The sequence below is a fragment of the Vicugna pacos genome, chromosome 7 (genome assembly GCF_048564905.1).
Source record: "Vicugna pacos chromosome 7, VicPac4, whole genome shotgun sequence".
In the NCBI taxonomy this organism is placed as follows: Eukaryota; Metazoa; Chordata; class Mammalia; order Artiodactyla; family Camelidae; genus Vicugna; species Vicugna pacos.
The window spans coordinates 5,979,496-6,006,438 of record NC_132993.1 but is presented as its reverse complement, the minus strand read 5'-3'; the positions used below and the strand labels follow the sequence as shown (position 1 = coordinate 6,006,438).

Here is a 26,943-nt window from a genome sequence, read left to right as displayed (position 1 = left end):
ACGCTCGTCTTTTAAAAATTACTCTATTATTATCAAATAGAACCACAGTATCCAAAATGTAATTATAAAGTTCTATCCCCAACTAAGTGGCCCTGCCCCGCTCCTCCGAGTGGCCGGCAGCCAAATCACTCCCCCCGTGCTGATTGGTTTCATCCATTTTATTGTCAACGAAATTAACAGCCCGAAGGGGTTCCCCAGGTCCGCGCTCTCCCCTCCCTGGGGCCCCGGGTGGACACGGCAGCCAGCGACCCGGTCTCACTACCCCACGTGTCCTGGGGAGGAGGGATGAAGGGAGGGGGGCTCACAGCAGGGGGCCCGGGGCGCCCCGGGGTGGGCTGGGCCGCGCTCACTCGCCCGTGTGGGTCCGCAGGTGGTACTTGAGCGACTGCTTGTAGCGGAAGCACTTAGCGCAGTGCGTGCAGGGGTAGGGCCGCTCGCCCGTGTGCGCGCGCTGGTGCTCCAGCAGGTGATGCTTCTGCGTGAAGCGCTTGCCGCACTCAGCGCAGTGGTAGGGCCGCTCGCCCGTGTGGATGCGCCGATGCTCCAGCAGGTGGTGCTTGCGGATGAAGCTCTTGCCGCACTCGGGGCAGGCGTGAGGCCGCTCACGCGAGTGCACGCGGCAGTGGTTGGTGAGCTTGGACTTCTCGCTGAAGCTCTTCTCGCACTCGGGGCACTTGAAGGGCCGCTCGCCCGTGTGAGTCCGCTGGTGGCGCAGCAGGTGCGACGGGCGGCTGAAGCTCTTGCCGCACAGGCTGCAGATGAAGGAGACTTCGTGCTTGCCGGCGTGCACGCGCTGGTGGATGACCAGGCTGATGTGCAGGCGGAAGCTCTTCTTGCACTCGGGGCACGTGTAGGGCCGCTCGCCCGTGTGCGTGATCTGGTGCTTGGTCAGGCTCGACTTGTGGCTGAAGCTGCTGTCGCACTCGGGGCACTTGTAGGGCTTGGGGCCGCCGCCACCACTGCCCGAGCTGGGCGACTTGGGGCGCGGCTTAAGCGCGTGCTTGGGGGCGAAGCCGGGCCCGCGCTCGGGCGACGCGTAGCCGCCGCGGACGCGGTGGATGCGCTGGTGCAGCGTGAGCTGCTGCTTGTGCCGGAAGCTGATCTCGCACTCCGCGCACTCGTAGGGCCCCTCCTTGATGTGGTTGCGCTGGTGGATGATGAGGTTGATCTTCAGCCGGAAGCTCTTGCCGCACTCCATGCAGGTGAAGGGCCGCTCCCCGCGCCGGTTCCGCTGCTGCTGGCTGCCCCCGCCCCGGTTCTCGCCCAGGTGCCGCTCCCCGTGGGCCGGGGGAGCCAGCCTCTTCACTGCCGGGTTGCTCAGCTGCAGGGGCGGGGGGCTCTCCTCGCCCTCGGGGGACAGCTCCCCTGGCAGCGGGGTCTGGTACATACTGGCCTCGTACCTCCCGGACAGCTGCCCGAGGGACTGCAAGTGCTGCGGCAGCTCGTCCTCCTCCTCTTCTTCCTCCTCGTCCTCCTGCTCCTCTGTTTTGATCACGATCCCCTCTGATCCAGGGTCAGGGAGAGAGAGAGACAAAGACGATGTTAGCTGCTGCCCGGGCCCCTCACCTGCATCTAGGTAAGCGCCGCTTCCCCCTCACCAGCACTGTGCGTTTATTGTCGGCCCCAATTCCCTCTTTCGGGAAAATGCTTCTTTCCGCTCGCTGCGGCCCAGGGAACCCGGGCTGGCCCCGGGGGTAGGTTCAGGAATGGGCTCCGACCTAAAGTGGGCCAGTCGGAGGCCTCTCTTGGAATTTTATGACGAGGAGGCTGGGATGATGGCTTCGTTGGGGTTGGGAAGCTGGCACTGCGTGTGCCGGTCTCCCCGGGCTGTGGGCGCAGGAACCAACAGAAAAGAAGGAAACCCGCACACAGAACCCTCCTGGGAGGCACCCGGACCCAGGGGCCTGAGGTTGGTATACTCGCGGACATACCAATTATTCAAGCCGATAAACACCCTTTTTTTATTTAAGCTGCTTGAGGGTTGGGTGTCTACTGCCTGATCAAGTTCTCAACCTCTTCTCTGTGGTCTCCTCTCCCTCAGCTCTGCTTAGCCTCCTCACTGGTCTCCTTTCCTGAACTCACCTGGCGATTTCTCCTCAGGTGCCTTTACTGACCCTTCTCTGGCAAATTTCCCCTCCTCTGTGTCTCCAAATCCTGCCCATTAACACCCAGCTCCAGTCCCATGTTCTCCCTGAAACCTTCCTTGACCAACCGAAACTGCATTCCCCCAACCCCTCCTGAGCCCACAGCACCGGCTGATGTGCCTCCCCAGGACTTAGGAACCCCACCTTCTCACACAGCACCTCACCTGCACAGGTGGATGACTCACCTGTACAGACTCTACCAGCCCTGAAGCCAGGGTCGAGGGTTTCCCCTTTCCCACAAACTCTGGTGTGCAGTGCCCCACACATTAGTGTTCCATGAACACTCCAACTGAGGATGTCCTCCTCCTCCCAGGCCCTCCACCCTCTAGCCTGGCCCTTTAGAACCTAGGGTGTGAGCTGTTCTAGAGTCCCTTGAGAATCTAAGTCCTAGAGAAAAGAGAGGCCTCCAACACCTGTTTGGATTTTCTCAAATGCACTTTCTCAAATGCCTTGTACTTACTTGGTGCTCCTTAAACACTTAATTGGGGAGCTCTTTAGTCACTGACCTTGTGGGACATGAGAAAGTCACTCATTTTTGAGTCCACCTGTGACACAGAAGAGCAATACTAGTCTGCATTTGCGGAATTCTTAAAAGCAAACAAATGAGGACTTTTTTTCTCTCATATTCACAATATCATGATAGGATGAGTCAAGATTATCCCCATTTCACAGACATGGGGCAGCCAAGCTTGGAGGCATCAAGTATTGTTTCCAAATAAAGTAAATAAAGTCAGACTTTTTTGCAACTTTCAATTTAGGGACCAGCTGGCAGCGTTCGTAACCTGGCCACAGTCTTGTAAGTTTGTTAGTGACCGCAAGGCCATAGTGCTTTCAGCTACTCCTCTGAACCCAGTAAATGGCAGTGTTAAAATTAGAACACAGGTGTGCTGAGTCCCAGCTCAGGACTCTCATCATAAGACAATACTGCCTCAGTACCGTCAGGATTCTCAGCAGGAAGTGACCCAGAACGTCCCTGGAACACGATGCTTAAAAGATCAGGAAGGAGGAAGCAGCTTCAGAGGCTGGTAACTCGTTGCCCTGGTGTTTATCCTGAAAATAGGGTTGTTGATGAAAGGCAGAGGAGGAAATATGGGCCTTGGAAGATTTAAACTCTCCTTGAGTCTCAAAGGTGTCTTTCCTCAACGAAGTAAGAATGAAAATGTTGGCCCTAAAATTCAAGTCTCAAAATCCCACAAAGAACCTTAGAATATTACTAAATGGTACTACTGGAGTTAATGAGAACACTCAAAGGGCGATCTGGAATTGCTGTTAGGAAGCTCCAGTGCAGCAGATACTCACAATTTGCCTTGTCTCTTTCACTATTCTCTAATGAAAAACAACACGTTATATTAGCAAGATTTCTCAAATGTCATGCAATTATTTAAAAATAAGGAGTTAGATCCCCATCTTTTGACCACGTCTGTGACGTGACCAGTGTCCATGCTATTTTTGTTATTTGAAGTGCAAAAGGCAAATTGCAAAGGAACAAAATAAAATGAAAAAAAATTTTAAATCATCAAAATAATACTTTGAAAAACCAAAATAAAATGGATGTGGATACATTTCTAAATATAAGTAATATGTTAATTGATCTGATGTCTAGTGACTCTTTTGCACATAAATAAAACATCCAGACAAAATCCAAAACCCAAGTGAGTTCTACCAAATTGTCAAGGAGCACACATAATTCCCCTCTTTTACATTATTTTCAGGATATAGAAAAAAGCAAAAGCTTCCCAGTCCATTTGATAAGTCTAGTAGAATCTTAGCGATGATTCAAGAAAAGTTCAGGTTCATTTCATTTATGAACAGAGTTGTAAAATCTTGAATAAAAGAGTAGCTAAGTCTAATAGTGTATTTAAAAAATACACCAGGATGACTAATGAGGGCTTTCCTCAGACCTGCAAGGACAGTTCAGCATCAGAAAATTGACCACAAAAGATGTCCTGGCCACTGTGAGCCCACTTCCTCACCGTCCTCCTGTTTGCAAGGAGCAAGAGTGTGCAGAATGGTGACCCTGAGGTTTTATGATTAAACAAACAAGGTGCCTAGATTCTACCAGAAAAAGACTGCACAGTCTTGGTCATTTGAAAAGACGTGTGATCAAAGGTAGAAATCAAGTCAGTCGAGGCGTCTAGTGTGACCTGGGAGTGGTCAGGGATACGTCAGGAGACAGACGTTACAGCGTTGCCGCTATTGAGTGACCTTGGCAATTTCTCTGACCTTCTCTGCCCGTAGAGGGAGGGGCTAGAGAGATGATCTCCGCCACCCTTTCAGGTCCTCGTCTGACTTGGTCTTTGGCTGTAATACCTTCTTTCCTTGCCCAGAGTCGGATTATTCTAAATCCCCAGGCAGGGAACCTGTCCCTAAGGCCATATGGGGTTCTGCCACACCTGCTGGCCCCTGTGTCAAACTACCTCTCTGGAGGAGACCACGGCGCTCCCATGGCCAGGGCTCCCTCCCCCACCGCGGGCCGAAGGGCACCAGCTGCCCAGACTCACCCGCGCAGCTCCTCTGCTGCACCAGCATCTGCTTGAGCTCGCTGAACTCGCTGGAGCCCTCCGTGGACTCCTCCAGCGTGTTCTCCTGCTCTTGCATGTCCAGGTCTGGCTGCTCTGCGCACGGGTCGCCTAGCTCCGAGTCCTGGAAGCCGTGCTCCTCCACCTGTCCCATCAGGGGCTCCGGCGTCTCCAGACTCTCTGAGCCCTCGTCGTTGGTCTGCACCTCGATCTTGATCACGATCCCGTCGTGTGCTGGGGGTGGGAGGAAGAATCCAGAACATGTTCATTCCACCTGCCCAGAATTCTGCAGCCCTAGAATTTATATTTTGGAAATCCTTTTTTTTTTTTTAAATGAAGGTACTAGGGATGGAAACCAGGACCTCGCTCATGCTAAGTGCATGCTCCACCACTGAGCTATACTCATCTCCAGAACCCCATTTCAAAAATTCTTATTTTAGAGACCCTGAAGAAATATCCTGAGTTGGCAGTGGGTAGACATAGACTTTTCTGGACATTTTGTAGCCCTGCACGTTAATATAAACTGGAATCAAGTTAAAATAGATTTGGTTTGTTTCCATGCACCCTACAATTTTAAAGTAATATCATCAGGTTTTCTCTTAAAAAGAGATCCTAATTCCCTTTGCCAGGTTAGGCTGGCCAAAGCCCACCGTTTCTCTCTCTCAACCATCTCACCTCACACATCCTTCCAACACCTCCCAACCAAGGTGTCCTACATCCACAGACCAGACCCCCTTCCGCCCTCAGCCGCCTCCTTGTCCACATTTCCAAGCACCCATACTGCACAGTAGGGGCTGTGGGGGTTGTTTTTAGTTATACAGCATCCGATTACATGTTAATGTAAAAAAATGGTCTTGATACATTTTTTAAAAACTTGCCTATAGATCTGTAGGTTAGTTTCAAATGTCGTTAGTACACATAGGCGTCATTTGACACAAATGGGGTTATGGCACACATTTTTCTTTTTTAGTGCAGTGTTTTTTTTTTCTTTTAATCTGCTTCCTCTTCTCCTTACTCCCCACTTGACAGATACGCCTTTCCCAGGTAAGTCAGGTAACTGAACGCGCCCTCTCTGCGCTTCTGCAGTGAGCTATCACAGCACGCTCATATTTACATTTTTATTTTCTGGTCATTATAGTTTTAAAAAAAATAAAACTGCCTTATACATAGTCCTCTATGTTCCTTTTCTCAAGAGAAATATCTTGTAGAAATGCCTTCCCACCAATCTCTATAGGCTAATGCGTTCCTTTTAAAAGCTACATGCATTCCACAGTGAGGATAATACAGCAACGCGTTCACCCAGTTCATCGACAAGAACATTCATTTTTTGCTCCCAGTCCTTTGCCATGATGAACAGCACTGCAATAAACATTGGTTTATTTGTATCTTTAGCCATAAAATCGTGCTTTTATTTTTTATGAGAGTCCCAGGAGTGGGACTGCAGGGTCAAAAATTTTAAGTGTTTTTAGTTCTGATAGATGTCATCAGGCGGCTTTTCGACAAGGCTGTGACAGTTCACATTTCTGCCAGCCCTGCGTGAGAACAGTCTTCCCCGCACATCCCTGCCGGCAACAGACATCACTGCTCTTTTCAACTTTCCTCAGTCAGATGGGTATACAGTGGTAACTTTCTGAAACTTTAATTCCACTTCCTTGAGCAGCATAGTCTGAATATCATTTCTTTTATTTATTGGCCTTTTAGAGTTGACTGTGTGAACTGTATTCTGTTCTCAATTGGTAAAAGTCCCTCGATTCCTGTATTAAAGATAACCCACTTCCTCTTACTGGCATTTCAAATATTCCCCCCAAATCTATCATTTGTCTTTGACTTCATGTTACCTTTTATCATATAACTTTCCTAAAGTTTTCATCTTGTCAATATGCCCCTCTTTCTTTTTTTTTTCTTTTTATGGCTTCTGGGTTTTCTGTCTTAGTTAAGAGGGTCTCCTCTCTGGTCTCCTAGGTTTTATTCCCAGGTTTTTATCATTTATATTTAGCTCTTTACTCCACCTGAAGTTGATTTTTCACTCGTGTGTAGTGTGAGGTAGGGGTTCAACTTTATTTTCTTGCCTATGGGGAGAGCTGTGCCAGCATTAACCCCCTGACAGGTTGAAAATCACTTTAAGGAAATCATAAATGTACAATGCATAAACATCATCATTTATCCTTTGAATGTTTACTCATTGGCTATTTATGGAGCATCAACTACATGTCACGTGGTATTCTACCGGCGTGGGACGCATCCGTTACAAGACAGAGCTCCCACCCTCCTACATCTTACATGAGGCAATAAACATAATTAATAAATTATAGGACATGTTGGAAGGTGATAAGTGCAGTGGAAAAAAGGAACCAGGAACCCAGTGGACAGAGGGGCCATCCCTGCCTTTGAGAAGCCTACTCATGGTCCTTCACCAGGTCCACTTCTCACACCCAAACTCAAGTGGACCACATCGCCAGGAAAGCAGACGGACCAGTCGTGCTAGCAAGTGATTCCATCTGACCTAAAACTGCGTTCTTTCCGATGCATGGCAATCCTTTAATTCCTCTCTGATCAGTCAATTAATCAATTCCCAACCTTTGGAGAGGGGGCAGCATTTAAGCAGCCCGAATGTCCCCAGGCTGCATGCCCCATGGCCTCCCATGCAGACCACGCCTACTCTCCCTCAGAGCTGAGTCTCCAAAGATGTCCTCATCCTATTCTGTCTCACAAAAAAGACAGTGTCATCCACACTTACATCCAGGACTTCCTCCTGCTCTAGTCGACGTCATCATCCTGCCCCCCCCCCCACTCCAGGGTCCCTCCTGCATCCTCTGTTTGCTTCCTTCGCCCCGCCCTGTCCTGCCTGTGTTTCTCCCTGGAATTCGGCTCCGTAGGTTGGGCCCCTTTCTTGGCTCTGTATTAGATCCTCTACTATGACTATGAAAAACATCTTCCCTGACTTCAGAAACTCCTGAAGGTATTTTGCTTGCCTCCTCCCTAAAATAATTTTTTAAAAACCATGTACACCTTGGCCCCCTTTTGAAGAAATATAGAAAAGGCTTCAACAACTGCAAAAGATGTAATTTCTGGAGTATTGCAAATATTGATATTTTAAAATAAACTCTTCCATCGCCATTGAATGTTGCCAATGGAATCTAAGAACCCTAGTGATTTTAAACTCACCATTATTCACTTACAAAATACACGAACAAGTTCTTCTTTGATTCTTGAAATTTTAGTATCATTCCTTTTCACCATGAACTTCTATTTCCATTCCCACTTTACCCACAGAATTTTACCCTAATAGAACTTATTTTTATGCTTAGATGCCTTTTACCAATCACCTCATCTACCACTCTGCCACAGAAATGTGTATGTAAATTGAAAGATTAATTTTGCTTTCACTCCTAATAACCACAGGGCCCTAAGTGTTACTTTTTTGGCTGGCTTAAGTTACCCTTAGTTATGATTATTGTGGAATGAAAAACAATTCATTCTAGATAGGAAACAAAAAACCTGGTGGAAATGCACCACTTACCAGGATGGATGGGGACTTTTTTCCCAATTACCTCGCTTATCTGGGAATGAATATTCTTCTTGCTTGAACGAGACAGAGTTCAGAATAAAATCTATTTCTCTTTTTCACTTTTGTAACTGTAAGCATTGGGAAAGCTCATTTACATAGATGTGGAGATGTGCTGGTGGGAGCTTTGTTATGGAATCCTCTCTCCATTCTTTGAATTTCTGATTATAACGCTGCGAAAGCGTCTGGTTAACATATCATCAAAAATTGTTTTTAATGACCTATTAGCTGACAACTTAATTAGGTTCTCTTTCAATTTTGTTGAAAGCTAACTATTGCAAACGATCTAACTTCCAGAAGACTTCACCATCCAGGCCCCAGAGCGATGCACTTCTGGTCCTGTCCCCCAGCATTCTGGATTGGCTCTTTGTTTCGTGACCCAGAGGGCCTTTCATACACCAGAGAAGCAGCCCATAATGAGGCACGATGTGCGGGAGGTGCCTGTTCTTTTTTCCAGTAGTGGGAGATGCAGGAGATGAGGACAGAGCTGCGGGGACCTCGTGCGCCATGTGCCTCCTGATGCGTTTTTACGAAGGAGAACAGATGGACTAAGACTTGGAAATTGAACCCTGGAAGCCATCTGTGTTGTGCCCCCCCTGGACGGGCTCCTGTACCCTCAGGGCACTGCCTCCCCATCCCTGCCCCTCCTCCCAGACCCCACTCCCCAAAACGTACGCTCTCCGCTCACGGGGAGGTGCTCTTCCCTAAACCCCAAGCACTCTGCTGCTCCTCTCTACGACTTTTAGTTCTTTTTCCCTCAAAATGTGCAGCAGTTACACATTTTTGTGCCGCTCTACCATTTGCTAGACAGCAGGGAAGCCAGTGTTTCCCAGCAAAAAGGTCTCTCCACCCCAAACAATGTTTGAGAGTCCTGACCATCAGACCGCATGCATAAGCAGTCACTTGTTCTCCCATTAAAAAAATTAATCAAAGACACATACATTGGGGGAATACCATTTATGAACAAAGATAGCATTTCAAACCAGTGGCGATGGTTTAGGTAAATGAAGTGCAGACAACTGGTTTCCTGAGTAGAAGAAAAAAACCCAATACTACCCAAAAAATATCTCACTTCTAAATAAACTACTGGTGAATCAAAACTTTAGACATAAATAATGAAGTCACACTAGGATTAGAAAAAAGCACAGCTTTTCTTCCTTCCTTCCTTCCTTTTTCTTTCCTTCTCTCTCTCCTTCCCTCTCCCCTGACTCCCTCTTTTTTTAAGCAACTTTGACCTGAGGGACAGGCTACCCCTAGACACTCTGGGACTCCAGAGAGTCCTTCTGGAGGCTGTCTGGTTAGTCACACCAAACATATTGAATATCAACTATATCAACACATATCAACTATAATATTTTGGTGCAGATTTTTTTGTAAAGAATTTTTGTGGCTTTGCCTTGATATTGTTTGGTGATAAGAAACAATGTGTGATTGTTTTTTTAAACTCTATAATCATAGTTCTTCATAAGAACTCTTCTGAGATGCGAAAAAAATCTACCCTACACATTGTTTTCTAATGTATTAAATGTTTGTGAACACTAAAGTTAATAATTAATGAAGCTGATATAATGTTATATTGGTAGACATTTAAACATTTAATTATTTACATTTTATAATTCTTGTTTTCTGAAGCAAAAGGTATTTTATTTCAGCTTTTAAACATTTTTATAGGTTTCTGAGAAGCTCATAGGTCCAAGGCCTGTGATCATGTTTCCTGAAAAAAACAGGCCGAGTCAGTATTTCTACACTTGATATGAAACCCACCCACCATAAAGAAAACTTCTGGTAATTTTGAATTCATAAAAACTTCAAGCTGATAAATTTGAACACATGAAAATTTAAAACAGCTGTATCACACATACAAAGGTAAACCATGAATTCGGAAATATATCTGTATACATAATACAGATAAGAGCTAATAGCCTTAATATTTAAAAAGCTTTTATAAACCGATAATAAAAAGATGAATAATCCAAAAGAACAATGGGCAAAAGATAATTTTCTTAAGACATACTGGGGACCAATAAAAACAGGAAATATGCTCACCATCACTCTTAGGAAGGTTGCATGAAAACATCAAAATATTATTTTTACCCATCACTGGCAAATTATTAAAAGATACATAATACCTACTATTGGCATGGGTGTGGGGTAACAGCCTCATGACAGATGAAGGTGTATAAATTGGCACAATTGTTTTGAAGGGCATTTGCTAATATTCATTAAATTTTTAAATGGTGTATCTTCTGACTACTTCTAAATAAGTTTCGGACAAGTGCACAAAGATTTATTTATAAAAAATCTTAAAGCACGGGAACTTGTAAGCAGTCTAAATGTACATCAATGGGAGTTTATTTAAATAAATTATGAAATCAATACACAAAATACTATAGCCTGCTATCTAAAAAAAGAGATTTCTATGTTCTGGCATGTAAAGATGTCCAAGATATATTATTGGAAAAAGCAAATTGCTAAACAATGTACTTTGTTGCTTGAAAAAATTTTAACAATGAGAAAGTAAGTATTATATAATTAAGGGTGTGTGTGTGTGTTACTATATGCACATAAACTGGATGGAATAAACTTTTGACTCTTGAGAGAGAATTATGTGGGACTTTCATTCTCTTTGCATTTTTTCTTTTTGAATTATGTTGATGAAACTTCAGAGTTTCGTTGGAAAGTGAAAATCAGCGTTGCTGTATTAACTTTCTCTACCAGCTCAAAGCAAAAACATGATGGTTGACACTGGCTTTCCAACCTTCTTATGGCTACATTTTCTGTTACATTTTTTAAAGTTTGGTTTATTAATTTTAAAAATCTTCTTAAAAAATTTATTTAGACACACAGGCAAGAGGGCTGAAGAGTTCTTCAAAACTTATTTTTAAAAAGCTCTCCTCCACCCCCAACCCCTTATTTTCTGCTCCCCAGAGGCAATCACTTGCAGTTCTTCTAGCTGATTCTTTTGCCATTTACCTTCATAACTCTGCGTAACATAATGACACTGCTACTCCTTGATTTTCCCATTTTAAGCATCATCTATTGACTTCCAAGGGCTGGAGGTGAGGACTGTCTCTTCTCCATCCACCCACAACTCTTCCAAATCCCTGATTCTTCCAGTCTGTAATCCTGACTGGATTAATATTGGGTGTTTACATGACTGGATTATGTAAATGTTTTTAAAATTGAACCATGTAGTAAACTCTTAAGTATTTCTCTATGTGTGTAAACCTTTCTGCTTTCCCTAGAGTTAAGTTCTTTTTTGCTTACTAATATTACCAAGTCAGCTCCAAATTCTCCTTGACCCTGCTCTATAACCCTCCTCTCAAAACATCCAAACATAATGGCTATTTCTGTTTCATATACTTGGAGAAAATTTTTCTGGAACCTCTGATGTGCTCCAGTCTGGACTGGGTGCTTCCAGATGCACAGTTGTCTTTTGGGGAACCCCTGGGCCACAACCCAGGGATCCTCTCTCGTGTTGGAGCTCCTGACCCCTCTTTCTCGATGTACTTCCTCGCTTTGGCCAAGGACCTGCCCCAGCTTGAGAAAGAGCCCCTGGCAGACCTTGAACATCTCAATGTCTCGATTTCACTCTCATAATATTTAATTGGATTGGTCTGGCTAGACATCAAATTCTAGGATATTGGAAAATAGGGTACAATTTTAAAATTTAAAGAATTTTAAAGGCATAGCTCTATTGTGTGGTAGCTTCCACTACTGTTGAAAAGCCCAAATACATTCTAATTCAAGTTCCTTAGTATGAACCTTTTCTTTCTCCCAGAAGTTTGTCGGATCTCCTGGGTCCTCAGTTGCTCTGAAATTTCTTGTTGATGTATCTAAGGTGGGGTCTGCTTTTATCTGTTGCTCTGGACGGTTGGTGGGCTCTTTAATCTGGAAAACTGTTTTCTTAGGTGCTGGGAATTTTTCTTGAATTCTTTCACTGCTAATTCCTTCCTCCCTGTTTTTACTATTCTTTTTTCCTGATAGTTCTATTATCTGGACATTGGACTTTCATCTTTTAATTTTCTTATTCTTTCCCAGATTTTCTTTTTTGTCTTTTTGCTCTGTTTTCTGGGATGGGCTCAACTTTATTTTCTAATACTGCTCCTGAGTTTTTAATTTATATTATTTTTAATTTCCAAGAGTTCCTTTCTATTTTTTTTAAAAAAATTATACTTTTGTCATGGATGCACTCACTTCTTTTATGTCTCTGAGGAATATTAGGAAATGTATATTTTAAATGTATAAACATATATATGTATTTAAACATACATTTTCCCTTCTCTTGGATGGTCTTTGTTTCCTTGAAATTTAATTTTTTCTGCTTTTTTCCCCCCTCTTTGTCTCTGTGTATTAGAGGCTTTTCCCAAGTGTCTCATGGTTCCTGGCTGTCCATTTATATACTTAAAGGTGGAATACTCAAAAGAAAATTGAAAGTTTGGTGCATTCAGGTAGGGCTTGGGTTTCCCAGTAGGATGACGTGGCTAGGTCATTTCACTGGGAAGTCTCTTGGGCTGGTCCCAAAGTCTCCAGATGAGACTCTTCCAATATCGTGCCCTGAGAGTTTAACCCTGGATCATTTGGGGAGCCAGATTAGGGAAGAAGGCTGGAGATCTCAACATCTGTATGTCAAGCTTCACTTATTTCCTTGTTTTCAACATGGTACCCCACCCTCAAGTGTGTCTGGTGTCCATGCCCAGAGAGCCTCTTGTTCACACTTTCCAGAGAATAAGCCTTCTTCATCTACCAGGGTTGGGGAGGCAATGGAGGGAAATGGTAGTGTTTAAAAGCCCCTTTAAAAGATGTTTGACCGATGCTGTTTTTAGCCTCACCTGACCCCCTTTTACCCGGAAGCTCCAGTACTGCTAGTTCCTGAGCCTTGGGTAGGGGTGCCGGTGGAGTGCAAACTGGGTTTCTTCTCAGCGCTCACCAATACCAATTTTGGATTCAGCTTTTTAAATCAGTGGTTACCCAGCCATCTGCTCTCAGCCTTCCAACACTCAGCTGCCCTTGTCTCCTTGTCCATTCCTTTGAAAAGTCCCTTGGCTCTTATTTTAGAAGGATTTCGGGAGGTAGGAGTAAACACATGCTTCATCTGCCGTCTTTAACTTGGAGTCTTTCTTCATTGTTTTTTTAAAAAAATTATTCTTACTGAATAAGAAGTAATATAAGCTCACTTCAGAAAATTCTACAAAGCATAGAGAAACATGATTTTGGTATGTTTCCATCCAGTTGTTTCCCTGTCTTTTGTTAACACCGTTGACTGCCCATCGTATTTACATTCTCCACAGCTGTATCATTCACTTCCCCTATCAACCTGATCACTCCCACCTACATTTCAAACAGGCTGCAGCAGTCCCCATCTTCAGCAAGCAAGACTGCCCACCCCGCCCTGCCAGTATTTCTCCTGCCCACTCACAGCCTTCTCCACTTCCGCACTTCCTCCCTCCCATCCACTCCCCACCGGACTCTAACAGGCTTCCTCCCCGACCACACCACCACCATTTCTCTTGTTAAGGTCACTGACGTTGCCAATCTGCAAATCCAATGGACACTTTCCAGTCTTTGCCTTCCTAAACCACTCGGCGGAATTCGGCACTGTTAACCACACTCCCTCCTTCTGGAAACACTCTTCTCCTGAAGTACCTAACAATGCACTACCCTAATTTCTCTTCCTACCCTTCTGGCCGCTCCTCCTGTTTCCTTTGATTCCTCTGGTTCCTCCTTTTTCCAAATCCTACAACAGTGGTTTTCAACCCAGGCTGCACATGAGGATCATCTCAAAAGCTTAAAAACAACAACAACCCAGCGCCCGGGCCCCACTCAGACCAATGTCTTCTGCGTCCCCAGATGCACTCTAGAAGTCAGGGCTGCCAAGGGCAGCCTTCCTCTTGTCCCTCTAGACCCGGAAAACGAGTCCAGTCTGTGCTACCAAGGCCCAAATGCCTGTCTCTAGCTCCTGTCTCTCGTGAGCTCCTGGCTCCTCTGCTCGGCTGCTTTTTCAACGCCTCCTCCTTGACGTGTCATGGGGATCTCACACCTAACGCATTCCTGGCCTGCTGTCCTCCACCTACTCTCTCTCCGTCACAGCCCTGGGAGTCAGCCTCGGACCCCCCGTATTGAACATCCACCAGCTACCAGGTCCCTCCCAGCCTCCTGCCAAAAGAGACCTCACATACATCCACTTCTCTCCCTGGGCTACGCCAGGTCTCTTACCTGAGCTACGAAAGGAATCTCCGAGCTTCCAGTCTTTCCTCCCTCTAATGGGGGCTCCTCCGAGCAACCCGAACTTCCTTGTCCTTCCATGAAAAATCCCACTTTCTCTGTGAGGCCTTTGCTGATTGCCCAGTCTCAGTAAGGTCTTCCCCACTGTGTGTCTCAGAGGCCCGGACGCCTGTCCCCACAGCACCGTCATAGCTGGTGACTGTGTTTTTACATATGTGGGGTGTTTGGTTTGTTCACATCAGTCTCTTGACACAGTATCTGGAGGCAGTGGTTGGTATAGCTCAGCAGTAGAGCATGTGCTTAGCATACACGAGGTCCTGGGTTCACTCCCCAGTACCTCCATTAAAAAGAAAAAACAAAAACAACTCACAACACCATGGTACTTGGGACAAAAAAATATTGGATGAACTAAAAATAAAGCCACAAGTGAAAATACAATGTAAAAACTTCACTTCTGATTTTCGTGGCTGTAGAACTGTCTGTCATAATGTAAAGTAACATTTGTACAACTTAATCCATATTTTGGATTCTGTTCTAGGCTATCGACTCAGAAAGAAAATTATTAGGTTACGTAAATGCACATTTGAAATATTTAAAACATATTTTAAGAACAGAAAACAGCAAATTGCTTTTTAAAAACATGGAAATATGTACAATGTATGAGAGCTTGGACTTCAGCTCCGCCTCCTGGTTTGTTTACTCTGCTGACGTTAGGGGGAAATAGCACCTGGTCTCCCCAGCCTCCCTTCAGCCTCACGGGGCCAGGAATGGGAGCCCGGGCCGGAGTGTTTTGAGAGCAGGCTCGATATCCGAATCATCTTCTGATCTCCTGGCTCTCAGGGATCCGAACCATAAACAATAGTCTATTGAATGTATTTACTCAGCCAGTTCATAAAATTGTCATGTTCCATGTATTAGGAACTATACAAATTTTCAATTTTCTAGACATTTCCCCCTTGGTGTCACACCTTTGGGTCTCGCCCAGGGCTGGCTTTGTGGCTGCCCTTCTAAGGGAGAGGACACGGAGCTGACAAGTTACCACTGGCGTGTTTGGGGCTCTGATGACTGCGTGCTCGGGACAGCCCAGCTGCCCCAAGGCCAGGGCCTCTGCTTTCCCACAGAGGTGCGAGCTTAAGGCCAGCCCTGTGGGGCTGGGGTCCCCACGTCCTCTCCTGTCCTCCCTCTGGCCAGGCTCCAAGGGGCTGAGACAGTCAGATGAACAAATGGCACATTCCAGCCACACAAGGCAGCCTCTGTGAGGCCGCCACTGCCCACAGGAGCTGCGGCCGTGGATGTGCTCGGGCCAGACCAAACTCCACCCCAGACCCAGCCGGCTGGGGTTGTTTGCTCGATTCTGGCCCCACTCCGTGGGAGGCCCACCTGTGATGAGGGTGTGAACAGCAGACAGAGGAAGGGGTCCGTGGTCCCGTCCTGGTGCTTCTAAGAAGATGCTAGAAGAGCAGCACCTGGACCACAAGCCCCGTGGGGACATCAGGTGGGTTTTAGAATTCTACCACAAACCACCTCCCCCCATTCTCATTCTTTGCCTCCCAAGCCCTCTTTCTGATTTCTTCTACCTCAAATTTCTCTGTTCCTGCTGCCACTTGTTTTTCAATGCAGCCAAACTTTTTCCCATACAGACTTATGTTCCTCCAAACAAGAGACCGCTCTGCCACGTGCCACACCTCATCCCTGACCTGCATTCTCAGCTTATTTACTTTTAAATCCATCTTTTTTTCTCTGCCAGAATGAATTCGGAATCAGCCTCTTCCATCCACTTAAATCTCTCGGCTAATTTCTAGACAGTAATGATGCTTTAGGATTTCTCTGAAATGCTCCAGGACTTATTTTTCCCTCAAGGTTCTGCCTCTTCCACAAGTCACCTCCGGGCTCATTCCACAAGGCTGACATGACTCCATATGATTCTGGACCCCATCCTGGGAGCTGGTTTACAAGACCTTGAGTCATCGTGACTTCATACAAGACCTCGTAAGTTCTCCCGCTAGATTATCTTCCTTTTCCAAAGACAGGGTCACCAACGATGTTTGGCTACAAAGGACAAGGATCTGCTTCCACAGAAGACCTTCAGGACAAGTGATGCAGGCTCAAAGGCAATTCCAAAGCAGGGGCACCAAAATGAACTGCACCCTGAAAGCACCCGCATTACAAGTCGGGGGGACAGCACCCCACACAGACAGACAGCAGCTGGTGATTCCTGGGCCACTGCTTCCTGCCAGTTAGCACTCGGGGCCCGAGCTGTCAGTTCCAGTCATTTTACAGGATGAGGAGAGCAGGCCTCCAAAAGGCCGAGTAACCAAAACCACACAGTGAGGATGCAGAGAAGCCGGGATTCAAATGCAGGCAGCCTGACGCCGGCACCTGAGTCCACGGCCAGCGCTGCTTGTGCTTCTCTGCTGTCCCCATCTCACTGCCCTGTCTAGACACTGCCCTGCACGCTGTGGGACATTTCAGGTAATGCCTGTGTCTGTCCCTGTCCTCCCACAGCAGGACTAGGGGTGTGGCCCTTCTCTGGGGAGCTTGAGGCTGCATGAGCACCAGCATCCCTGACTAATAATTGCCTTTCTTTCAGTTCTAGTTCTGTTTCCTGCAAAGAGTGAAGTGACGCTGGGCCAGGTCAAAAACTCCCCTAGACAATGAACCAATGGCATTCCTACGTATGGGCTGCTAGGGTCACTGGTGATCGAGAAGGCCCCAAGCAGGTCCCAGCGCCTGCAGGCCGCCTTCCTGCACTCAGCCTTCTAATACACCCCTCTGGAGTCTACTGTGGGTTGCTGCCCCTCACGCTGGGCCTCCTGAGTGCTCGGAGGTCTAGAAGGCAGAGCTCTTGGCCACCCGGCAGCCACTCACCAGCACTGGGATCTGCAGGCGTCTCGCCTTCCTCAGAGTCCTCCTGCTCCTGCATGACCGGCCTCTCCCCGCGCTCCATCTGTGACATGAGGTCTGGTTTGGAAATTGCATAGTCTGGGCAGGAGAAAGAAAAGAAGATGTACTATGGGGTGATGTTGCACCGGATGCTACAAAGGTGTCACCTATGTGGGTGTGACCCTGGGAGCTGCTGACCTACCCAAGGCCTGCAATGTTGCAAAAGGAAGGGCCAAGTTTCCTGCCCTTCTCAGGGCCCACAGTGTGTGTGCGTGTGCCCACACGTGTGTGTGCTAACCATGACCTGTGTCCTCCTGTGCGGGACCAGCGGGACCCTGCTCACTGATGGAACCTGGCCCTCTGTCACCCGTGGCTCCCATGGCTCACAGGTGGCCAATGTCTGCTCAGGTCTTCACAACAAAGGCAGAAGATATTTGAGACTTTATAAATTAAAAAACTAATACTAAGAAAATTTAGAAGCCATGAAACAAAATACTGAGGTTCTCTTACATTAAAAAAAGTGTAAGGTTCTTGGGAAATAAGGTTAAAAGAAGAAGAAACTTAGAGGAAATAGTACCACACATACACATTTGTAAGATAGAAGGCAAAGAGTTGATGTCCATAATTACATATATATATAAAGAGCCTCTACAGTCAGTAAAAAATACAAAATCAAAGTTATGAATAGATGATTCATAGAACCTATGTAAATGGCCAAATAAAGTCTAAAAAGATGCACAAGTTCACTCATCATCAAAGAAATACACACGACAATAATAAGGTGTCGTTTTTCACCTACTAGAAAAGACAAACCTTTACAATCAGGTCAGGGGGTGGAGAACGGCACTGACTCACCCTGTTGCGTAAACACACGCTGCCCTCGGGAGGGCCCGGGGGCCGAGGCCATGACACTGTACCTGTGGACCCTCTTTCCTCGGCGAGCCCGCCTCCGGGAACCCACCCTACTGAACCACTCCCGTGAGTGTACAGACCCAGAGAGATGCTGATGGCAACCCTGCGGCAGCGAGAGGACGCGGTCAGGCTGCCTGAAGAGGCTGCTCATCAGGTGCTCGGTGTTGCAGCCTGCCGGCGCCTCAGGAGCACGGCCCTGTCCCTCAGGCGGGCCTGCGTACGCCGACACAGAAAGCCGTCCCTCACTGCCACTAGGTGAAAGAAGTGAACGACCCCATCTGTGCGAACCACAAACCGCATGTGCACAAAAATGATAATATATGCCCACGGGTTTATGGTGGTTACTTTGGTGGGTAATACTGCCGGGGGGATAGTTATGCAAATCTAAACTGTTGAATTTTCACAATGTATGTATTTATGTGTATACTTTAAAAAGAAAACAATTAACTTAAAAAGTCATCCTGCTGAGAGGTATATATGTATAAAATGAACAACTGCAGCAAGAATCTAAGTTTCTCTGCAACAGCACATTTAATGTTTTTCTAACTTTTTTTGTGCCTACAGAGTTCCCCATATCAGAGAAAGGGATACATATGAAATTAAAGCACATTTTCCCAACTTTTCACCCTCAAATACACTTATTAATGAAGACAACAAGAATCCACAGGCTTTGGGGAAGAGAGATGTCAGTGAAATTATGACTTCCTGGTGGGGACCTAGGACAGGCATCGAATCCCCAGGTCACACCTCATCTCTGCACAGTGGGGACGAGAACCTGGGGGACATGAGCCCTCAGTCAGGGAGGTGTTCGGCCACCTGGACGGTGGACCAGGAGTGCCAACACCTGTCCTAGCTCCCCCATGGGAAAGGTCTGAGGATTAAATGCGATTCCCATAAAGCACCTTACTTTCTGCTTAATAATAGTTTGCTGGACAAACTAACATATATATATGCGTATATTTTATATTTGCATGTATATACAGGCCACAAGGAAAATAATATAAAGGTGAGACTACTGATGTCTAAGTCTATCCCCTGGCCCCAGGGGCTTCTCCGCAGAGTGTCGACTCTGTTTACCAGCCTGCCCTGCTGATCTGCGCTGCCCTGGTGTCGGGGTTTATGAGGGTGTTTGTTCTAAACTGCTGTGTTCTCTAAAATAGTTTGGGGGAGTTCAGAACTCCTGAAGGTTCTGAACGGACCCCAAGCTAGCGCCCAGGAAGCCGCCGCGAGCAAGGCCCTCTCCTTACCCATGGAGACCAGAGACTCGTAGTTGCCCCGCATCACGTTCTTATACAGCTCCTTCTGCCACTCGGACAGGTTGCCCCACTCCTGCTCCGAGAAGTGGACAGCGACGTCATCGAATGTGACAGGGACCTGAAACCACACAACATGCTCAGCTCGGACAAACTAGAAGGCCATCACGGGCCCCCAGCTGCCAGATCCGATGGCCGTGGATGGCCCCGGCCCCCTGGGCCCGGCTCAAACACCTCTTCTTAGGACTGGAGCGGGAAAGGCCCAGAGCTCAGTTCTGGGTTTTCACCAAGGACCTCTCTAGAAATCAGGAGGCTTCAGCCACTAACCTGGCCCTACAGCTAAGGGTCCCGTCTTGTCCGGTCCTTTTTCTCTCGAACAGGACAATCCTTGCTGCTGTAAAGTGTGGTCTGCAGACCAGCAGCAATGGCACCCCCAAGGAACTTGCTAGAAATGTACACTCTCAGGTTCCACCTGGACCCACTAATTCAGATTTGGCATTTAGTAAGAGCCCCAGGTGACTCGTGTACACAATAAAATCTGAAAAGTGCTAGCCTAGAGAGTATGTCCACGTGTTTACTTCACATGAGGCTGTGGAAAAGGACAGGATCACAAAACAGAAAGAAAACCAGTCCATATTCAAGTTCTTTCCTCTGGGAAATAATATTAAAACCTAAGTGTTCTCTAGTTTTTTAGGATATTTCTGGAAATCACACTTTTACAGGCATTAACAGGATTTATAAGACAACTGATAAAAATGCTGAGCAGGACAGAGCCCTGTAACATCTCACCGAGGTCTCCCCAACCCTTACGGGGGACCACTGACTCATACTCGTGCACAGCTCAACCGCTGGGCCTCCAGTTTGCCTTCCAACCTCAGACATCATGGACTGAACGTCCCTCTCAACGGACGGCTCCTGATCACCAGGACGTCTCTGATCTACAACTTATGCTTTTACCAACAGGAGGAATTGTTCCGTCTCAGTGCGCCCTGTTCCTGGGGATGTGAAGTGGGTGACTAGGTAACATCATGTTGTTTTCTTTCTCAAGCACAGCTTTTCCTTTCTTTTCTATTAAATTCCTAAAATACATTCCTGCTCTGGGCTCGCGTCGGGAAGCCCCGGCTGGGATAAGGTTACCTTGGGGACTTCTCCATTGCTGCCCGGGGGCAGCCGCAGGATCCAGAAGTTCCTGTTCTTCAGCAGGTTCTCCATGTTCTCCAGCCGCCTCTGCAGCAGCCCGTACTCCTGCAGCAGGGTGCCCAGCACCACCCATTTGCTCTCCAGGTGGTTTGCGAACTCCACAGCCGTCTTCTCGCAGTCGGCTATCTTCTTCTCATTTGTCCCCGTCCGGCCCTCCAGGGTCAGGAGCCGCATGGCTTGGGCCTCCAGTTTCCTCTCCACCGCTTGGACGGCAGCCCACACGGCCAAGCGGGTGATCTCCGCTGTTGGGAGTGGTGTGTCCTTCTGGGCTGTAGAAGACATCTGGAAGGGGGCGTCCTTTTGGGAAACGGGGCTCTGGAGCAGGGAGTCCATGTCGGTCTCGGGAGCTGTAGGGGAAAGGGTCAGGGGGTCTCTTTCAGGAACTTCAGGGGAGTGGAGTCGGGCTTCTTGATGGTGGCTGGAGTGGGAGAGAAGCGAGATCTCTTGTTCAGCAGCAGCTGGGGTGGGGTACGGGGTCTCTTCCTGGGAAGTCAGGGGGCCCTGGAGATGAGTCTCTTGCTCAGAAGTGGCCGGATACAGGAGTGAGGGTCCCTTCTGGAGAACAGGCGGCATTCGGCCAGAAGTCTCTTGCTTGGGAGCACTGGGAGTCTGGGGTAGGGAGCCTTGCCGGGGAACAGCGGGAGTCAAAGAAGGAATTTCTTTCGGGGGGAGAACGTGGGGTTGGAACAGAGTTTCTTGAGGGAGTCCGGCCGGAGCCTGACGCAGGGTTTCTTCTTGCAGGACACTGGGGAATGACAGAGGTGATGAGCGTTGGGTCTCCATGTCCAGCTGCTGGACCTGTATTCCAGGAAAGAAAGAAAAGGACAGGATTGAAGACCAGAGTCTCCCGCTGGCAAATAAATTCCAAAGATAAGCACCTACATTAAAAGGGCTTCAGGTTTTGTAGCAATGAGATGTGTTCCACAGACCTGAATCTCTTCAGACCGTGGCATGGATCTACACATTCAACGTAAAACTATTGTTAACAACAAATAAAAGGTGGTAATGCCATCTTCTGCTTTTTTAAGCCATCTCCTTTCCACAAGGTACATTTCACAGGTGTCATCTCATGAGTAGTGGTGTGGGAGAAGAGAAAGGATACTGGCTTTGAATTCAAACACTTGGCTCTCAGTCCTGTCTACACCAATGCTGCCTGGGTTGCCCTGGCCCAGTTATTCAACTTCTCTGTTCTCAGGGTTCTCATCCATCCAGTGAGGGTAATGATACCTGACACATCTGCTACCTTGCGGAGTTCTTCAAGCACTGAGCATTAAATAAAAGAAAACTTTGAAAAACAATAGAGCAGAATTTTCCAATGCCAATACTGTTGCTATCCTAAGACTGCCAGCAAGGTGGGGTGTTCTGTTAATGGACTTACCGCGAAGGTGAACTTGACATTCAGCCCCACTGCCTCTACTTGTAATTAAAAGCAGTCATGGTCCCCATGGTCTTTCCCTCACTTTGTCCAACAGCGAGGACACACAATTACCTTAAGTTTTCCAGACGCTTGGATACAAGCTGAATAGCTGACTTATCAATAACATTTCTCAAAGAGTTGATACAGCATAGGTTTGCCTTTGAGACATGTTCTATGGACTCAGCCCCTACCGGAGAGGCTGAATGGGCTTCTGGGCATCCCGCACTGGCTCCTGCGATACGCAGAGAGAAGAGAGACGCTGAGACAGGTGTGGGCAGACTCTCCTGCAGGACCCAAGGTCCTCAAGCAGATGGTCCACCTGGTAGGTGTACCCTGGCCATCAGGGGTCCTCCCCATGGTTCGTGAGGTGGGGAATGAAAGGAAATGAGGTCCAGAAGGACTGGAAGCAGAGCTGAAGTCAGCCAGTTCTGTGACCCATGTCAAGACTGGTGGGGACTAGAACCACAGTAAAGTCCGATTTCTTTGGGGATTTCAATTGTTCATACTCTCCCTGGTCCCCAACTTGCCTCGTCCATGTTGAGAGAATGCTTGGTGAAGCCAAGGTCTTCTGAGTGACCAGCTCTGTATTTATCTATTCAGACAACTGCTATGTTTATTGGAACTGAACAGAAGTCCTTCTATATCAATATTTGTCCCTTTCCTCATAATCTTCCTTCAACAAATCTGCTGAATGGCCAATTACTGTGTGCCATATATAATTTATCTTTAAAGTAACTGAAATTCCCGTTTTCTTTGAAAGTTAGCATATCCTTGGTGTCCAGTCTGAAATATAGTCTATGCTTGACAAGTGTCTACTGAATGAATAAATGATTGGGTTACAAAAAAGTCACTAGCATAAATAATGAAGTTCCTTTAGTTCATTTATCAAAGACTCATCTGAACCTATGTATACCTTCCACTGCTTGCTTTCTTTTATTTGTTCATTCATTCACTCATGGGTGGCTTAGCTGAGACAGCATCACACTTTTAAGCCAAGGATTAAAGGTATAAGACCTTCTTCAGGCAAAAGGTTATAGAGGTAATATGACGCAACAGCTCTGCAGCTAACCAGATGTGAGGGTTAACTAGTCACGTGATAGCTAACAATTATTTGGTGCTTATTATGTGCCTTGAACTGTGTTAAGTGTTTTAAGGGTCATCTCCTTTAATTTTCACAAAGCCCTATGAAACAGGGACTACGAAGATTCTTCTCCACACTTAACACAGGAAGGCGCTGAGGCTTGGAGAGGCTAAGTGACCAGCCCAAGGTCACACAGCGGTCTGGATCCAGAGCCTAGGCTTCAGCCTGCCCAGCAGGTCCCCTCCAGGCCTCACCTGTCAACTGAGACGGTGGGTCAGTATATGTTCTGATTCTTTTTACCTCTAAAATGTGGAAGCTTAGAGATTAAACAAAGACCTGTGTGAAGACCCTGCCCATAGACATTTCCAGTTAATGCTGGGGTCAGGGGCTCCTTTGAGAAGCTACTGAAAACTATGGATTCTCCCCTTCAAAAAACATACATGGGCACATACACAAAATTCTGCAAACACTCTCAAGGGCTTTGTAGACCCCTGAACCTGAAGGCCCGTCAACAACTAAGCCACCTCTCAACTCTTTACAGGTGAGGGCAAGACTGGAGGTCCCTCTGGGATAGGAGCCTCAGACACAGAGAAAGTGACGAGTGAGAGAGCATCAGGCAACACAATAGGCACCTTTATGCCCCTGTCCTCAGAGGGGGATTAGGGTATTTGCCTACAACTAGTAGGAAGAAGGGAAAAATCCCCAGGGGCCAAGTTAGTCTCCCTGAGTAATGGAGGTTTAACCGAAACAATGAAGAAAAGCTTCAGGACAGTAAATAAAGCCATTAGAGCAAGACATCTTTACTAACTAGTCTCATCAGAGCTCAAAGGAAAATACCAGTTCTCCGCTTTCTATTATTAGACTGTCTCTATCCATTTCCGGATTTGGAGGACTGGAGAGGGATGAGGGGGCCCAGGAGCACATCCCCTCCACCACTCCCAAATAAAAGCCCCTTACTGTAATTTCATTAGTCCCAGTAAACCTGTGGCTTGATTTTACCCCGAGCAGAAAGAAATGGCCAAAGAGAGAAATGGAGCTGTAAATATAAGATGTAAGATTAATAAGCTTGCATTCTCAAACTGTTGGAGGCAGCGAGATAATTCTTCCATTAATTCATATTTCACAGGATTTAACCCACCCTCCCTATGCCATGTATCCTAAGCGGAGGGGGTCCCTAGCACTCATGCTATATAAGCAGAAAAATTAATAATCATACCTATCTGACTGATAAAGCAAGCTGTGCCATTTTCTTGTACTGACCCAGTGGGGTTCACCCAGAATTATATACCATCCAAGGGCCCTGGAGACCTAAGCATTTAAAAATCGTCTTATTTTATTTTTCCAAGAGTTATTTATCATCATCATCATCATCATTATTATTATTTTACGAACTGAGCAGCTCTTTAGAGAGCCGTGTATCCCGACCCCTTCCTGTACACAACAGGAAACTGAGGCTCAGAGGCACTGCCTGCCATGCAGCAATCCTCCTCCCAGCACGGCTACTGCATCTCAAAGAGCAGGTCTGCGGGGAGATTTTAAGACTGGTTTTAAAGAATGGCCCATTCTCTCTGAAGATGCGTCTGAAGAGACTCATCGGCCCCCAAGCCCTTAGTAGCTCGCTCCCCAGATCCCATCCGTCCAGACACGCAGGGTTCGGCAGTCCCCCCTCCCCCGACGCAGAGGCTGGAGGCCAAGGCGCCTGAGCCCGAGGGTCACCTGCTCCCCACGACCAAGACGCTCGGCTGGGCGCTGCCCGGCCTCCCACCCGGCTGTCACCCCATCTCCGCCCCGACGGGCAGCGTCCCCCGCGCGCCGGCCCCGGCCCCCGCCCCGGGGGAGGCCGCCGCCATGGCCGCCCCCTCCCCGTCCAGGCCCGCGGCCCGGGGGCAGGCATTTCTGGAGACGCGGGCACCGTGCCACGGATGACTCGCTACGTGACCTTGGGGCAGGCGGGGCCGGTCGCCGCCAGGTGTCCGGGCCTCAGTGTCTCCGCTCTGCGAAATGGGGAGAGCCGCGTCAGCGCCGCGCTCCGGCCGCGGGAGGCTCGGCGGGGCCGAGCTCTGCGGAAAACGTGCGGCGGCAACCCCGACGGACGCAGCGCCGGCTCCGCAGGGAGCGAGGCGCGCCGCCCGGGCGCCCGCCTCCGGGCCCGCGTGCGTGCCAGGCCCCAGGCGTCCCCGCAGCCGCGCCCGGACGGCCGCCCGCTCCCCGGCCCGGCTCCCCCGCCCGCAGCCCCCCCTCCCGTGCAGGGGCGCGCGAGCCCTCCGGGCCCCACGCCCCCACGTCGCGGCGTTTCTGTCCCTTACCGAGACCCCAGGCCGGGCCGCCGAGCCCGGGACGCGCAGGCCGTCCCCCGGGCCCCGAGTCCGCGCGTCCGTGCGCGCGCGGGCCGCCCTCACCGGAGCCGGGGCCGCCTCGGCCATGGCCCTGCGCTGTCCGGCCCCGGCCGGAGTCGCCGCCGCGGCCGCGCGGCCCCACGCAGGCCGGCCCCCGGCCTCCCCACAGGCGTCGCCGGCCCGGCCCGGTCTTCCCCGCCCGGGCTCTCTCGGCCGTCGGGCCCGGCCTGCTCGGGGCGCGAGGGGCGGGCGGGGACGGAGCGGCCGAGCCCGGCGGCGGCGTCGGAGCGGGGCGCGCGGCGGTGCGGGCGGCCCGGCGGGCTGCGCCCCGGCCGCGAGCTGGGCCCCGGCCCTCAGCACCAGCCCCCGGCCCGCGCGCGGCCCCTCTGCGGCCGCGGCTGCGACCCCGACTCCGGCCCCGGCTCCGGCTGCGAGCTGCGCTGCCGTCCCGGCGCCTCTTCAGCAGGGGAGCTGCACAGCAGCTGCCATGTTGATACAAACTGCATCCTGGGAGGCATGTCCCTCTCAGGCCGTTTAAAGAGAAACACTCCGAGGCTCGTCGGAGGCTGCAGGAACCCAGACAGCTCCATCTACAGCCGGTAGGAGCGAACAGTGTCGAGCGAGCAGCCAGGCGGCGACGGACACGCCCTGAGCCCCAGGCCAGCCCGTCGTGCCGCCCGGGCCACACCGCTCGGGCCTCCCACCCTCCGGGGCCCCCGGCCTCTCACCTGGGGTCCTCGCCTCCGCGGGCACCGTAGGGCGAGACCCGGAGGCGGGAGAGCGGAGGAGGAATAACAGCGCGCGGCCGAGGCGACGTGGTGGGGTCTGGAGGCGGCTTGATTGGCTCCGACAGCCTTCCTCCCGCCGGATCCCCCCGCTCCTCTCAAACCCAGAACCCGGGTCGTTCCCTTTCAAAACCTGCGCTCACAAAGGGATCTAAGAAACCCGTCACACCAAAGAAAGCCCGGAGTTCATGTGACCAGCTCTGTGCAGTCCGGGTTCCAGGGGAGCAAGGGGGTTGGGTGCTTTTGTGAAACGCCCGAGTGTTGTTTTCGACCTGAAAGGACAGAATGCTGAGAATCTGAGAGAGCTGGGGCTGGAGGGGGCCGACCCGGCGTTTGGGAGGAAACTGAGGCCGAGTGGGACGTGACTTGTTTACCCTATGTTGCTCTTTTGGTCCCCCGGAGAAATGCTCTTTCTAAGCGTGAGAGAGAGAGAGAGATCCCAAAAAGAATGGGAGAGCTAGAGTTGGCGACTCACTTTCCTAGACAGGTTCACTTACACACGTATTTATGGAGTACCTACAAGGTGGTGAGAACTGGAAATGAAAAAAGAAAGAAAGTATAGGCAGGCCTCCTGGTGACAACTGACAAAACCCAACTGCAACTAACTAAAGGGGAGAAAGAAG

At 48.8% G+C, this 26,943-nt stretch overlaps 1 protein-coding gene across 3 annotated transcripts; it reads right to left on the bottom strand.

The window, feature by feature from the left end:
* Positions 1-7: 7 nt before the first annotated feature.
* Positions 8-26,531, bottom strand: ZNF777 (zinc finger protein 777). 3 transcript variants are annotated; one of them, XM_031674574.2, is made up of 6 exons: positions 26,264-26,531; positions 20,639-21,499; positions 19,496-19,622; positions 17,322-17,435; positions 4,646-4,897; positions 8-1,503 (listed from the first exon to the last, which is right to left on the bottom strand). In XM_031674574.2, the coding sequence occupies exons 2-6, from the start codon at positions 21,482-21,484 to the stop codon at positions 347-349; spliced, it is 2,496 nt and encodes an 831-aa protein (XP_031530434.2). In that variant the 5' UTR covers positions 21,485-21,499; positions 26,264-26,531; the 3' UTR covers positions 8-346. The 3 variants fall into 3 exon arrangements, with proteins under 3 accessions (XP_031530434.2, XP_072820327.1, XP_072820329.1); XM_072964226.1 differs by lacking the exon at positions 26,264-26,531 and adding an exon at positions 25,506-26,208; XM_072964228.1 differs by lacking the exon at positions 26,264-26,531 and adding an exon at positions 22,191-22,335.
* Between the last annotated feature and the right edge of the window lie 412 nt (positions 26,532-26,943).

Coding starts and splice junctions, on each gene's coding strand:
- ZNF777 (XM_072964226.1), bottom strand. CDS start 25,622: ATGGCCGAGGCGGCCCCGGCTCCGGTGAGGGCGGCCCGCGCGCGCACG. Junction 19,623..20,638: donor GCAATGGAGAAGTCCCCAAG/GTAACCTTATCC, acceptor GTGTGGTTTCAG/GTCCCTGTCACATTCGATGA. Junction 17,436..19,495: donor CGAGTCTCTGGTCTCCATGG/GTAAGGAGAGGG, acceptor TCTCCTGCCCAG/ACTATGCAATTTCCAAACCA.